The 16,822-nt window shown below is 43.2% G+C and overlaps 2 protein-coding genes across 2 annotated transcripts in view; one reads left to right on the top strand and one right to left on the bottom strand.

Moving 5' to 3' along the window:
- LOC142917354 (uncharacterized) overlaps positions 1-16,822 on the bottom strand; it is a 661,949-nt gene that overhangs the window by 248,008 nt on the left and 397,119 nt on the right. The window lies entirely within an intron of this gene.
- On the top strand, positions 7,728-15,269 carry LOC142917338 (dead end protein homolog 1-like). The gene is made up of 2 exons (XM_076061974.1): positions 7,728-7,866; positions 13,638-15,269. The coding sequence occupies exons 1-2, from the start codon at positions 7,864-7,866 to the stop codon at positions 15,084-15,086; spliced, it is 1,452 nt and encodes a 483-aa protein (XP_075918089.1). The 5' UTR covers positions 7,728-7,863; the 3' UTR covers positions 15,087-15,269.

Below are 16,822 nucleotides of genomic sequence, written 5' to 3'. Positions count from 1 at the left end.
ATGGGTAACTCTAGTCCCATGTAGTCATTGATCAGACTCATCAGTGTGGTATCATCACCAATACAGAGATGGGTAACTCAAGGCCCATTTAGTCATTGATCAGACTCATCAGTGTGGTATCATCACTAATGCTCACTGCAGTGAAGACTGCCTCTGACAAGCCGCACATGTAGAGTTACCACTTTCACACCGCGGGGTCAATTAGCTGGGCTAATTCAAAGCTGCTTGAGAAAAATACAATACAAACTCAGCGTCTGATGTCACACTACTGCTAAGGCAAGATGAGCCCATCATAATAGTAACACTGTGTGTCTGTGTACACCTATGTTAACCACGCTGTGTGTGTGTACACCTATGTTAATCACGCTGTGTTTGTGTGTACACCATGTTAATCACACTGTGTGTGTGTACACCTATGTTAATCACACTGTGTGTGTACACCCCATGTTAATCACACTGTGTGTACACCTATGTTAATCACACTGTGTGTGTGTACACCATGTTAATCACACTGTGTGTGTGTACACCATGTTAATCACACTGTGTGTGTGTGTACACCATGTTAACCACACTGTGTGTGTACACCATGTTAATCACACTGTGTGTGTGTACACCATGTCAATCACACTGTGTGTGTACACCTATGTTAACCACACTGTGTGAGTACAACTATGTTAATCACACTGTGTGTGTGTACACCATGTTAATCACAGTGTGTGTACACCTATGTTAATCACACTGTGTGTGTACACCTATGTTAATCACACTGTGTGTGTACACCATGTTAATCACACTGTGTGTGTGTACACCATGTTAATCACACTGTGTGTGTACACCTATGTTAATCACACTGTGTGTGTGTGTACACCATGTTAATCACACTGTGTGTACACCTATGTTAACTAAATGCCAACGTTGGCTCAACGTTGCATGTTTACTGGGTTTGAATTAAAATGTTGTGTTCTCGATGGAGTAATTTCTGCCCCTCTAAATTTTTCAACGCTTTTACCGAACTTGAAAATGTAGTTTACTTCCTGTCGTCCAATCAATCACACATGTTGCACGCGGTGACGATGCATATCCTGTATTAAAATCGGCATCAATTAATCAATTTATTGCCTCCTTTCCAGCAATTAAAAATAAGATTTATGGACGGCGTCTTAAATTTTGTTGTGCAGGTGGGAAAAACGCCGCGGTCCCTAAACTGCGGAATCGTCTCGCGCGACGAGCAGGCGCCGCGTGTCTGAGGCGCGCCTGCTCCGTGTGCGTGTTAACGAGTTACGGACAGCATCACACGCACACACAAAAAAGTAGCACGTTGAAGATTAATTTATAAAGTAATCAATCAATTAAGCGGCTCTTTTAAAGCAATTACAATTTTTTTTGTATGGACGGATTATTTAATTTAATGTTTTTTTTGGCTAGGTCAATGAAACGCCGCGGTCCCTAAAGTGTGGAATTGCCTCGCCGGGGAAGCAGGCACCACGTCCTTCTCTCACGGCGGTGAGTTATAAACTATTTAATTATTTTGATTTAAAGCTTTCGTGACTGCAGTAATTCATATTCTTAGTTTTTTCGGTAAAGTCACGTTGAAGAGAAACAACAAAATAACAAAATATATATAAAACAATAAAAAATTCTCACGACGTTTCGACCATAACTCAAACGGTCATCATCAGGTGTGTCGGTTTGCATAAATTTATTTTGAAAACGGCATATTTATTTATATATATAAAAATAACGTTTGCGTCACGCGCAACGATGGCAGTTTGCCAGGACTAGTCCATCTATTTTTTGAAAAGAGGAGGGGGGAGACGAAATTTGTTTTTATGTATGCTGTCTGAAAGGCACTGTAAGCGTGAACAATCAATCAAGAACTGAAATGATTTATCAAATCTTTCCAATGATTGCTAAGATAGAATCCATCTTCTCGGTTGAAATTGTCTCTGTGTTTGTATATGTGGATAGCCTCATGAACGAATCTCTCATGGAAGCCAGATGGCTTACAAAGAACCTCCGTCTTGGAAAAGTCAATGGCATGTGAGCCTACTGAATTAGAACAATGATCTGCTACGGCCGAGGTGTTGGTCCTACCGTGTTTAAGGTCTGCTTTATGTTCACGAATGCGGTCCGAGATATGGCGTTTGGTTTCTCCAATGTAACTACTACCACAGAGGCAACTTAGTTTGTAGACACCAGGGTATTGTATGTCCGGAATCACATCTTTTACAAACGGAACCAGATCACGGATTTTATGTAATGTGTTGAAACGGACCTGGATCTTGTGTTTATTCAAGATTTTGGAGATCTTTTTTGTGATCCCAGCAATGTAGGGTAAAGTGATGGTTTTGAAAGGCTCCTCAAGAGGGTTCTTCTTCATGGTTTGAGTGATAGCTTTGCGGATTGTATAGTCGGAGTAACCATTAGCCCTAAGAGCTTGGTGTACGTGCTTGAGTTCACTGCTTATGTGTTCCTGGTCGGATATGCATTGGGCTCTATGATACAGAGTCTTGATGAGAGAATTCTTCTGTGATGGATGGTGGTGGGAATCCGGTTTCAGATAAGCATCCGTATGGGTAGCTTTCCTGTAGACAGAGTGGCTCATTGAACCATCAGGTCTCTTTTTAATTAGGACATCCAAAAAAGGTATCTTGCCATCTATTTCGACTTCCATGGTAAATCTGATGGCTGGGTGTATGGAATTGATGTGGTCGAAAAATTTGTCTAGAGCAGGCCGGCCATGTGGCCAGATGACAAAAGTGTCATCCACGTACCTCTTCCATAAGGTTGGGCGCAGAGTGGCAGTCTGGATGGCGTCAGTCTCAAATTTCTCCATGAAAATGTTAGCTATAACTGGAGAAAGGGGGGAGCCCATTGGGGTGCCCTCAGTTTGTTTGTAGAAAGTTCCATTCCAAGTGAAGTATGTATTGGTTAAACAGTGTCTCACCAGGGGGGGTACCTCAGTGTTTAGTCCTTGATGAACCAAGTCTTCAATGATTGCAATGGTGTCAGGTACAGGAACCTTGGTGAATAAGGAAACTACATCAAAACTGACAAGCAGGTCGTCTGGGGACAGGGAAATACCCTTGATTGTTGATACCAGGTGAGTAGAATTTTGTACCGTAGAGGTGGTCTTTCCAGTGAAAGGACGCAGGATTTCAGACAAAAAACGAGCTAGTTTGTAGGTGGGGGAGCTGATAGTAGAGACTATGGGACGAAGAGGTGTATCAACTTTATGTATTTTTGGTAAGCCGTATAATCTTGGTGGCCTGGCAGCAGAAGGTTTCAACGAAAACTGTTTAGATTGATCAATTAATGCGGTTGAATCAGAAATTATTTTGTTGGTTTGTGTGACGAGGCTGTTGGTGGGATCTCTTTCTTTTTTTGTATAACTACCATCGTCGAGTAATTCTTTAATTTTGTTGTTGTATTCTATTTTATCCATGATAACAGTAGCATTGCCTTTGTCAGCTGAGAGAACTACAATATCATTCCTCTTTTTTAATTTATATAATTCAAAACGCTCATCTTTGCTGAGGTTGCTAGCTGGCATCTTAGCGTTTTTGAGGGTTGCAGCGATTTCAGATCTTGCTACGTCTGCAGCGATGTGACCCAGGCCCCTGAGAGCAACGTCTACTTGGGCAATTATATCATTAACTGGTATGTGTTTAGGTGTGACTGCAAAGTTTAGACCTTTAGCTAAAACGGATTTCAGACCATCGGAAATAGAACTGTTACTGCGATTAATTACGACTTTATTAACGTCTAACTTTTTGGTGTGTGGGTCCGGTCTTTTGTTTAAGAGGAGGTTAAATTTGGAAATCAGGTTTTCCTTACATTTGGTCGACATAGTAGCAGCTGAAGAGGCAGTCATATTGTCTACATGTTCCCAATCCGATGTGGACATTATTGCCGTCAATGATAAGTGTGATTTGTAGAGTGTCTTGTCTAACTGATCTAGTTCTGTGCGTATAAGTCTGATTTTTTCTGAGATAAGAGCTAAGCTAGTTTTGAAAAGAATTCGTTTCGCATTTGAAGAAGTTACAGTAGCAGAGGTGAGTGTAAATGCGATTGGTATTACCCCAGAGTCGCGGCATCTCTTCAGGAAGGTGAGAGACTCGATCAGCTGAGCTTTCTTATCCCGGAGTTTGTTGAAAGATCTTAAAGTTATGTGAAAACCCTCCCCGTAGAGGCGATTAAATTTTGATTTAAAGCTTTCGTGACTGCAGTAATTCATATTCTTAGTTTTTTCGGTAAAGTCACGTTGAAGAGAAACAACAAAATAACAAAATATATATAAAACAATAAAAAATTCTCACGACGTTTCGACCATAACTCAAACGGTCATCATCAGGTGTGTCGGTTTGCATAAATTTATTTTGAAAACGGCATATTTATTTATATATATAAAAATAACGTTTGCGTCACGCGCAACGATGGCAGTTTGCCAGGACTAGTCCATCTATTTTGTAAGCCATCTGGCTTCCATGAGAGATTCGTTCATGAGGCTATCCACATATACAAACACAGAGACAATTTCAACCGAGAAGATGGATTCTATCTTAGCAATCATTGGAAAGATTTGATAAATCATTTCAGTTCTTGATTGATTGTTCACGCTTACAGTGCCTTTCAGACAGCATACATAAAAACAAATTTCGTCTCCCCCCTCCTCTTTTCAAAAAATAGATGGACTAGTCCTGGCAAACTGCCATCGTTGCGCGTGACGCAAACGTTATTTTTATATATATAAATAAATATGCCGTTTTCAAAATAAATTTATGCAAACCGACACACCTGATGATGACCGTTTGAGTTATGGTCGAAACGTCGTGAGAATTTTTTATTGTTTTATATATATTTTGTTATTTTGTTGTTTCTCTTCAACGTGACTTTACCGAAAAAACTAAGAATATGAATTACTGCAGTCACGAAAGCTTTAAATCAAAATTTAATCGCCTCTACGGGGAGGGTTTTCACATAACTTTAAGATCTTTCAACAAACTCCGGGATAAGAAAGCTCAGCTGATCGAGTCTCTCACCTTCCTGAAGAGATGCCGCGACTCTGGGGTAATACCAATCGCATTTACACTCACCTCTGCTACTGTAACTTCTTCAAATGCGAAACGAATTCTTTTCAAAACTAGCTTAGCTCTTATCTCAGAAAAAATCAGACTTATACGCACAGAACTAGATCAGTTAGACAAGACACTCTACAAATCACACTTATCATTGACGGCAATAATGTCCACATCGGATTGGGAACATGTAGACAATATGACTGCCTCTTCAGCTGCTACTATGTCGACCAAATGTAAGGAAAACCTGATTTCCAAATTTAACCTCCTCTTAAACAAAAGACCGGACCCACACACCAAAAAGTTAGACGTTAATAAAGTCGTAATTAATCGCAGTAACAGTTCTATTTCCGATGGTCTGAAATCCGTTTTAGCTAAAGGTCTAAACTTTGCAGTCACACCTAAACACATACCAGTTAATGATATAATTGCCCAAGTAGACGTTGCTCTCAGGGGCCTGGGTCACATCGCTACAGACGTAGCAAGATCTGAAATCGCTGCAACCCTCAAAAACGCTAAGATGCCAGCTAGCAACCTCAGCAAAGATGAGCGTTTTGAATTATATAAATTAAAAAAGAGGAATGATATTGTAGTTCTCTCAGCTGACAAAGGCAATGCTACTGTTATCATGGATAAAATAGAATACAACAACAAAATTAAAGAATTACTCGACGATGGTAGTTATACAAAAATAAAAAGAGATCCCACCAACAGCCTCGTCACACAAACCAACAAAATAATTTCTGATTCAACCGCATTAATTGATCAATCTAAACAGTTTTCGTTGAAACCTTCTGCTGCCAGGCCACCAAGATTATACGGCTTACCAAAAATACATAAAGTTGATACACCTCTTCGTCCCATAGTCTCTACTATCAGCTCCCCCACCTACAAACTAGCTCGTTTTTTGTCTGAAATCCTGCGTCCTTTCACTGGAAAGACCACCTCTACGGTACAAAATTCTACTCACCTGGTATCAACAATCAAGGGTATTTCCCTGTCCCCAGACGACCTGCTTGTCAGTTTTGATGTAGTTTCCTTATTCACCAAGGTTCCTGTACCTGACACCATTGCAATCATTGAAGACTTGGTTCATCAAGGACTAAACACTGAGGTACCCCCCCTGGTGAGACACTGTTTAACCAATACATACTTCACTTGGAATGGAACTTTCTACAAACAAACTGAGGGCACCCCAATGGGCTCCCCCCTTTCTCCAGTTATAGCTAACATTTTCATGGAGAAATTTGAGACTGACGCCATCCAGACTGCCACTCTGCGCCCAACCTTATGGAAGAGGTACGTGGATGACACTTTTGTCATCTGGCCACATGGCCGGCCTGCTCTAGACAAATTCTTCGACCACATCAATTCCATACACCCAGCCATCAGATTTACCATGGAAGTCGAAATAGATGGCAAGATACCTTTTTTGGATGTCCTAATTAAAAAGAGACCTGATGGTTCAATGAGCCACTCTGTCTACAGGAAAGCTACCCATACGGATGCTTATCTGAAACCGGATTCCCACCACCATCCATCACAGAAGAATTCTCTCATCAAGACTCTGTATCATAGAGCCCAATGCATATCCGACCAGGAACACATAAGCAGTGAACTCAAGCACGTACACCAAGCTCTTAGGGCTAATGGTTACTCCGACTATACAATCCGCAAAGCTATCACTCAAACCATGAAGAAGAACCCTCTTGAGGAGCCTTTCAAAACCATCACTTTACCCTACATTGCTGGGATCACAAAAAAGATCTCCAAAATCTTGAATAAACACAAGATCCAGGTCCGTTTCAACACATTACATAAAATCCGTGATCTGGTTCCGTTTGTAAAAGATGTGATTCCGGACATACAATACCCTGGTGTCTACAAACTAAGTTGCCTCTGTGGTAGTAGTTACATTGGAGAAACCAAACGCCATATCTCGGACCGCATTCGTGAACATAAAGCAGACCTTAAACACGGTAGGACCAACACCTCGGCCGTAGCAGATCATTGTTCTAATTCAGTAGGCTCACATGCCATTGACTTTTCCAAGACGGAGGTTCTTTGTAAGCCATCTGGCTTCCATGAGAGATTCGTTCATGAGGCTATCCACATATACAAACACAGAGACAATTTCAACCGAGAAGATGGATTCTATCTTAGCAATCATTGGAAAGATTTGATAAATCATTTCAGTTCTTGATTGATTGTTCACGCTTACAGTGCCTTTCAGACAGCATACATAAAAACAAATTTTGTCTCCCCCCTCCTCTTTTCAAAAAATAGATGGACTAGTCCTGGCAAACTGCCATAGTTGCGCGTGACGCAAACGTTATTTTTATATATATAAATAAATATGCCGTTTTCAAAATAAATTTATGCAAACCGACACACCTGATGATGACCGTTTGAGTTATGGTCGAAACGTCGTGAGAATTTTTTATTGTTTTATATATATTTTGTTATTTTGTTGTTTCTCTTCAACGTGACTTTACCGAAAAAACTAAGAATATTTAATTATTGTTGTTATTGTTATTAATCTTCACTTCTCTGTGTTTACGTCGCGTTTAAAGCTTGTGATCACTTCCCGTTGTCCACTCGACTTCTTCTTCTTCTTTACATTTTAGCGCACTTTAAAATAAGAAGGCGTTGTTTAATAATAAAACGTTGTTATTGTGTGTAAGGCGTTTCCAGGGTAGTCCTCGACTTACGACGGAGTTGCGTTACAGCGACCAACACCGGAACTCGGAAATATCGTCCTTAGCCTAGCCGGGAGTCTTACAGAATGGTGATTATTTAGCAAAAACAGATAATTTACAGTAGTACTGTATAAACTATATACCGTATGTATTTATTACAATACTGTATTGCTATAACAACTTTAAACATGCATTGAACGTAACGTATCGTATGTTGTACTGTACTCGCCAAGATTCGTACCTCGCGCGCCGCTGCGTTTGCCTGCCGCGCGAAATTTAAAAGATTTTAACAATTTTGTCTTATCGTAAGATCGTAAGATCGAAATAGCGTAAGTCGGGGATCGTCGTAATTCGGGGATCGTCGTAAGTCGGGGACCTCGTGTGCTTCCCTGCAGGCTGTCACCACCACGTGTGTTGTCACCACGTGTGATGTCACCACCTCGTGTGATGTCACCTCGTGTGATGTCACCACCACGTGTGATGTCACCACCACGTGTGATGTCACCACCACGTGTGATGTCACCACCACGTGTGATGTCACCACCACGTGTGATGTCACCACCACGTGTGTTGTCACCACCACGTGTGTTGTCACCACCTCGTGTGATGTCACCACCACGTGTGATGTCACCACCACGTGTGATGTCACCACCACGTGTGATGTCACCACCACGTGTGATGTCACCACCACGTGTGTTGTCACCTCGTGTGATGTCACCACCACGTGTGATGTCACCACCACGTGTGATGTCACCACCACGTGTGTTGTCACCACCACGTGTGTTGTCACCACCTCGTGTGATGTCATCACCACGTGTGATGTCACCACCACGTGTGTTGTCACCACCTCGTGTGATGTCACCACCACGTGTGTTGTTATCACCTCGTGTGCTGTCACCACCTCGTGTGATGTCACCACCACGTGTGTTGTCACCACCACGTGTGATGTCACCACCACGTGTGTTGTCACCACCACGTGTGTTGTCACCACCACGTGTGTTGTCACCACCACGTGTGTTGTCACTACCACGTGTGATGTCACCACGTGTGATGTCACCACGTGTGTTGTCACCACCACGTGTGTTGTCACCACCACGTGTGATGTCACCACCACGTGTGTTGTCACCACCACGTGTGTTGTCACCACCACGTGTGATGTCACCACCACGTGTGATGTCACCACCACGTGTGGTGTCACCACCACGTGTGGTGTCACCACCACGTGTGATGTCACCACCACGTGTGATGTCACCACCACGTGTGATGTCACCACCACGTGTGATGTCACCACCACGTGTGTTGTCACCTCGTGTGCTGTCACCTATTAATAAACTCCGCGTTCAAATCCAATTAAAATTAGTTTTATACATTTGTGGCGGCCCATTGTAAAACGTCAACACACTGAGATGTCTCAGAATATTGAAGTCAGCAACCCCCCCCCCCCAAAGTCAAAATCCTGGCTCCTAGCCCACTGACCCTCCTCCACCTACAACACGTGGAGATCCGTTTATACAGCAGAGTTGCAAATCATTAAGGTGGAGAAATAGTTCACGTGTGGAGTTAACGGGGAATAAAAATAGCAGATTATATATGTGTGTGTGTAGACCAGGCGTCTCAATGTCATACTGTGGCCACGAGAATAATACAGAACTGGGCTACTTGTTTACCAATACTGAGTTATATATTAACATTGTTTACCAATACTGAGTTAATATATTACCATTGTTTACCAATACTGAGTTATATATTAACATTGTTTACCAATACTGAGTTATATATTAACATTGTTTACCAATACTGAGGTATATATTAACATTGTTTACCAATACTGAGTTATATATTAACATTGTTTACCAATACTGAGTTATATATTAACATTGTTTACCAATACTGAGGTATATATTAACATTGTTTACCAATACTGAGTTATATATTAACATTGTTTACCAATGCTGAGTTATATATTAACATTGTTTACCAATACTGAGGTATATATTAACATTGTTTACCAATACTGAGTTATATATTAACATTGTTTACCAATACTGAGTAATATATTAACATTGATTACCAATACTGAGTTATATATTAACATTGTTTACCAATACTGAGGTATATATTAACATTGTTTACCAATACTGAGTTATATATTAACATTGTTTACCAATGCTGAGTTATATATTAACATTGTTTACCAATACTGAGTTATATATTATCATTGTTTACCAATACTGAGGTATATATTAACATTGTTTACCAATACTGAGTTATATATTAACATTGTTTACCAATACTGAGTTATATATTAACATTGTTTACCAATACTGAGTTATATATTAACATTGTTTACCAATACTGAGTTATATATTAACATTGTTTACCAATACTGAGTTATATATTAACATTGTTTACCAATACTGAGTTATCTATTAACATTGTTTACCAATACTGAGTTATATATTATCATCGTTTACCAATACTGAGTTATTTATTAACATTGTTTACCAATACTGAGTTATATATTATCATTGTTTACCAATACTGAGTTATATATTAACATTGTTTACCAATGCTGAGTTATATATTAACATTGTTTACCAATACTGAGTTATATATTAACATTGTTTACCACTACTGAGTTATCTATTAACATTGTTTACCAATACTGAGTTATATATTAACATTGTTTACCAATACTGAGTTATATATTAACATTGGTCAAATAGCCCAGAAATCATGTCCTGCTAATCTTCCAGCAAATGGAAGAAGCACTGTGTACTTTTTTTTATTTAAAGCTTTCGTGAGCAGTAATTCATATTATTAGCTCTCTCCGTAAAGTCACGTTAAAGGGAAACAATAAAATCATACAAATATATAAAACATTATATATTTTATTACTTTATTGTTTCCCGTCACTGTGTACTTGTGAACGCAGTCGTATTTGTTTTGTGTGTATGGGCGAACTTCTTTCGCACAATACGTAGCCAACCATGTTAACCGGAGGTGCGGGTTGGGGCAAGGATGATAACAACTAACTAACTAACACACACACAGAGCACTTCTAACCAAGTTAAGTTTTTAATCTAGATGTAAGAAGTGAATATAGCTCCAGTATCTATACTCTTTGGTTCTTTTGGGTAAAGTCACGTAGGTGAAAATAAAATAACAAAAAATCACGACGTTTCGGCCACAACACAAGCAGCCTTCATCAGGTGAAGGGACGAGACTGTCTGGAGGACAGGGCTGGAGTGGAAGAAGCCACGCTTAGATCACGACCTTTAAGCTGTGTGAGAAGAAAAAGACCACGCGCCTTGATAAAGGAATTAGCATATAATTTAGCATTGAAATGGCTCATTGAAATAGCTAAGTTAAAGTATACACATCTGCAGAGGCACCCCTTGACAAAGGAATTAGCATAGAATTTAGCATTGAAATAGCTGAGTGATGTTCTGTTTGAGAGGAGACCTGATGGCTCATTGGGGCATTCTGTCTACAGGAAACCCACCCACACAGATTCCTACTTGAAACCTGATTCCCACCACCACCCAGCCCAAAAGAATTCTCTCATCAAAACTTTATACCATAGGCCTCATTGCATTTCGGACCAACACCACCTGACCAGTGAATTAAAACATGTACACCTGGCCCTCAAAAGGAATGGTTACTCTGACCGTACCATCCGCCAAGCTGTTTCTCCCTCCATACAGAAACAACCACTTGATACTCTGGTCAAAACCATCACACTACCATATATAGCAGGCGTTACTAAAAAGATTTCCAAAATTCTAAACAAACACAAGATCCAGGTCCGGTTCAATACAGTACACAAAATGAAGGATGTCATTCCTGACTTACAGTACCCCGGGGTTTACAAATTGAGTTGTACCTGCGGTGATTGCTATATCGGGGAGACAAAGCGACATGTTTCTGACCGAATTCCCGAGCACAAATCAGATTTGAAATACGGCAAAACGAATTCTTCTGCCGTGGCTGATCACTGTTACAACGCTGTGGGTGATCACGATATAATTTTCTCCGATACCAAGGTTCTTTGCAAACCCATGGGTTTTTATCAGAGATTTGTTCACGATGCAATTCAGATCTACAAAAACAGACACAATTTCAACCGAGAAGATGGTTTCAAATTAAGCAACCATTGGAAAGATGTTCTAAATCGAACTAAACATTAAACTAATTTCAATGGTACAGTATATTTTTCAAGTAGTGGTACCCCAAACTTTCGCAGCTCTTATAAATTCCCTTTTCACACCATCAATAGGTAAACTTCCCCCCGCGCCAAACGGCAAGTCCACCGGCACGTACACCACCTCTTTTCTGAAATCGGCCAATCAAATGCTATTTTTTATGCTAATTTCTTTGTCAGGACACCTTGTTTGCTCGCACACAGTTTAAAGGCCCGCGGTCTGAGCGTGGTTGTGTTTCGCTAAATTCTCCTGTTTGATTTGTACTAGGTGCCTCGGTGAATGTATTTGCTCTGACTTTAACATAGCTATTTCTGTGACCAGTTACAAGCTAATCACTCATCTATTTCAATGCTAAATTCTATGCTAATTCCTTTGTCAAGGGGTGTCTCAGCGGATGTGTATACTTTAACTTAGCTATTTCAATGAGCCATTTCAATGCTAAATTATATGCAGATTCCTTTGTCAAGGCGCTTTGTTTCTTCTCACACAGCTTAAAGGTCGTGATCTGAGCGTGGCTTTTTTCACTCCAGCGCTGTCCTCCAGACAGTCTCGTCCCTTCACCTGATGAAGGCCGCTTGTGTTGTGGCCGAAACGTCGTGATTTTTGTTATTTTATTTTTTTACCTACGTGACTTTACCCAATAGAACCAAAGATTATGGATCCTAGCAGTCACGAAAGCTTTAAATCTAGAACTGTGAATCCATTTGCAAGTAAACTCACATTTCAACAATGAGGGTTGAAAGCATTAAGCATTAGCTCTGTCTGCATGTCTGTTCTGTTGTAAAGATGATCCAATATGAACACAATTGTAGCACAACAGCTCTGTTGCTATTAGGGACCTAACAATGTTGAAAACTGGCCAACATTGATTAAACGGCCCACTCATGGTCCAGAGCAGAACTCGGTACCACCTAAGGTAGCAAAACTTAAGTCGTACCCATTTATTTGGATGGAAAATGAAAGTAAATTACTTGATAGTCTCACTCATTGCATTTGTTTATCACTGGCCACGTAGAGAAATTGAAACTGCTCAATTTAGGCCACCTCACGTGGTACCGACAAAGGAGACATCTCATGGGCTATGAAAAAATAAGAATAGGTTGTATCCTTTCTGGCAATAAAACAGATCTTAAGATTCATTGAAAAAGGTTTCTGTTTGGTGTTTGAACATGTAAACACCCGTTTTATTGCCAAAAAAGGATCAAATCTATTCTTATTTTGTCATACTTTGATACCGGAAAAACGGTCTCATTTTGAAGCGTCTCATGGACTATTGGATGGGGAGAAAAAAAACGGCGCTAAAAGTCAGCGCCGACCTCTCCTGTCGTGCCCAGTGACGTCATCACGGGCGAAGTTCACCGCGCGAAGTCAAACGCCGCCTCGTGAGCGCTGCTCGAAACACAAAATCATCGCTCGGTGAACATTTCCGAGGACAAACAAACGCATGCCGGGAACCGTGTGAGTTTGTGTTTCTTGTTTCCTCTGCGCAATGTGGGGGAGGGCTTCATCCAGCAGTGGATTGACAAAAGCGCTGTATTCATACTGCACAGGCTACGCTAATGTCACATTTAGGCCCATGGACCGAACAAACGCGTCTCTCTTTCTCCATCTGTCTCCATTTTCTCTCTCTTTCTCTCTTCACTGCTGGCCTGTAGGTTTGGGCCGAGCGAGTTCCTGCCGGGGATTTGGCTCTTCAGGAGTTGATTCCCCCCGTGGCTTTGTCGGCACGAGGCGACCGCGCGGAGTGTCAAGGGCTCCACCGGGCCCCAAGCCGCTGCCCCAGCACCACCGTAGTAGCCAAACCACCGGTGCTGGGCATGGCCTGTATGAAGGTCTTGCTGGACCTCATGTTGAGCACGGGGTACAACATCGTCCAGGAGAACGGACAGAGGAAGTTCGGACCGCCGCCCGACTGGCAGGGGCCCCCTCCCGCCCGTGGCTGCGAGGTGTTTCTGGTGAGGATCCCGCGCGACCTCTACGAGGACGAGCTGGTGCCCGTGCTGGAGACGGTGGGGAAGCTCTACCAGCTCCGCCTCATGATGGAGCATAGCGGAGAGACCCGCGGCTATGCGTTCGCTACCTACGTGACGCTCGCCCAAGCCACGGATGCCGTCAAGAAACTCGACAAATTCGAGATCCGTCCCGGACGCCGCATTGGAGTCTGCTTCAGCGTGGACAATCGCCGCCTCTTCATTGGGGGGCTGCCAGAGGACAAGAAGCGAGCGGAGGTGATGATGGCGATGAGCGGTGCCACAGAGGGCGTGGTGGACGTCAAGATGAGCGTCTGTCGCCGGGACAAAACCCTCAACCGAGGCTACGCGTTCATCGAGTACGGGAGCCATCGCGCGGCCGCCATGGCCAGGAAGAAGCTCCTTCGAATCAACTTCCGGCCATGGGGCCGGACCATCAAGGTGGGCTGGGCCATCCCGGAGTGGGACACGGTGGCTGCGGCCGCGGCAACGGAAGACGAGGAGATGGAGGCGGCGGTGCCAGACCTGCGGCAGCCGGAGTGCACGGGCACCGGCAAAGCCGCACACAGCCTGTTTGAGGGCTGGGGGGCACGCACGTGCCTGTGGTGGGTACCTCGCCACCTGCGGCCCATGCCCGTGGCTCTCGAGGCGGTGCCGGAGGCGGCCGTGCTGTCGTGGGCGGGGCGGCTGCGGATGCTGTGCCGGACCGCCGGCATCAGCTACCCAATATTCGAGCTGCACGCTTACTCGGGGCCCGGGATGCCCGCGGGCCTCCTCTATAAGGTGTCGATTCTCGGGAAGGGAGAAGGCGCCGGCATCTTCCCCGCATTTCTGAGCTCCAGCGAGGAGGGAGCACGGGAGGTGGCGTGTCAGCTCGCCTACAACATCCTCAGCAATGCGAATCCCCCGCCTCCGGCCACGCCCTCTCGTGGAACCTTTGAGCAGGTTACACGAGAGGGCGTGGCCAGAGGCGTGGCTAGGCCCCGCCTCTGGCCACGCCCTCTCGTGGAACCTTGGAGCAGGTTACACGAGAGGGCATGGCCAGAGGCGTGGCTAGGCCCCGCCTCCGGCCACGCCCTCTCGTGGAACCTTGGAGCAGGTTACACGAGAGGGCGTGGCCAGAGGCGTGGCTAGGCCCCGCCTCCGGCCACGCCCTCTCGTGGAACCTTTCGAGCAGGTTACCGGAGTAACTCGGCTAGCCCCACCTGTTGCCTTTGCCCCAGATGCGCCTCCTTCCCTGATTGGTTGTTACCTCTGTGGCCGTACCTTTGAAGCCCTTGCCAGGCCAGCAGGTGTCACCCTGTCATGTCAGCAGGTGTCACCCTGTCATGTCAGCAGGTGTCACCCTGTGATGTCAGCAGGTGTCACCCTGTGATGTCAGCAGGTGTCACCCTGTCATGTCAGCAGGTGTCACCCTGTCATGTCAGCAGGTGTCACCCTGTGATGTCAGCAGGTGTCACCCTGTGATGTCAGCAGGTGTCACCCTGTCATGTCAGCAGGTGTCACCCTGTGATGTCAGCAGGTGTCACCCTGTCATGTCAGCAGGTGTTACCCTGTGATGTCAGCAGGTGTCACCCTGTCATGTCAGCAGGTGTCACCCTGTGATGTCAGCAGGTGTCACCCTGTGATGTCAGCAGGTGTTACCCTGTGATGTCAGCAGGTGTCACCCTATGATGTCAGCAGGTGTCACCCTGTGATGTCAGCAGGTGTCACCCTGTCATGTCAGCAGGTGTCACCCTGTGATGTCAGCAGGTGTCACCCTGTCATGTCAGCAGGTGTTACCCTGTGATGTCAGCAGGTGTCACCCTGTCAAGTCAGCAGGTGTCACCCTGTGATGTCAGCAGGTGTCACCCTGTCATTGCACTTTAATGAAAACCGACAACAGAATCCTTGAAGAAAAAAAACTCATTCAGGTGTTTGACATGTCAACGCCATTTCGTTTTGAAAATGTAGCAGAGAAAAATATATATTGTTCACATCGCATTCTGTTTTGTCAATGATCTCTGTAACGTGCGACTGCTCTGCAAGCCATGCATTAACCCCTTTCTGTCTCAATTTAATTCCCAGCATGCAATTCTCCAAGCCTCAGATTTTATAAAATCTTTCGCGCAACTTTAATCCTAGTAAATATATTTTTTTCTTTTAAAACACAAGCATTATATTTAGTCTATTGCATGGCTAAAGTATTCTAAGTAAAAATATAAATTGTATTAAACCAATGTTAGATCATCGCTATGATAAATATATTTCTACCCTACAATATACAAATCTACATTGTGCTAATGTTTCAATTCTACTTTTATTAACTTACAAATATATATATAGTCTAGGACACATTTTCAAAGGAATATTTTCATGTACCCAGACAATATTTGCACGTGCCCACATAAAAAAAAACTTGCAGACTGCATACGTAGCTACGACAACAGAATCCTTGAAAAAACGAATTCAGGTGTTTGACATGTCAACGCCATTTCGTTTTGAAAATGTAGGGGAGAAAAATATATATTGTTCACATCGCATTCTGATGTCAAAACATTTGAATCTTTATAAAATTGAAAAACCCTTGAACAACTTTGCTGCACATGGAGATGTCCGTGCACCACCTCGTTTCCACAGCCTCTATCCCGGTGCCATTTGTATTTCATGCACATACCGCCGTTAAGAGTTTGATGTTTTATTGATTTTCAATTTTGGTGTTTTTTTGCTGTAATGTTTTTTTGTTACTTTTTTAGTGGAAATAAAGTCCTGAAAAGTCTCTTCCTCTCTCTCTCTCTCCACTCTCTCGGCCGGGTCTCTGCCACTTTTGGTTCTGAGTGTCGCATGCTTGGGATCCTTCTTTCCCTCCTCTGTGGATTTAATTTGATTTG

Source organism: Petromyzon marinus, unplaced genomic scaffold (assembly GCF_048934315.1).
Source record: "Petromyzon marinus isolate PM22_M1 ecotype Great Lakes invasive population unplaced genomic scaffold, UKy_Petmar_22M1.pri1.0 PM_G_Scaffold_47, whole genome shotgun sequence".
NCBI lineage: Eukaryota > Metazoa > Chordata > Hyperoartia > Petromyzontiformes > Petromyzontidae > Petromyzon > Petromyzon marinus.
The sequence above is the reverse complement of the archived record's forward strand: the minus strand, read 5'-3'. Positions and strand labels throughout refer to the sequence as shown.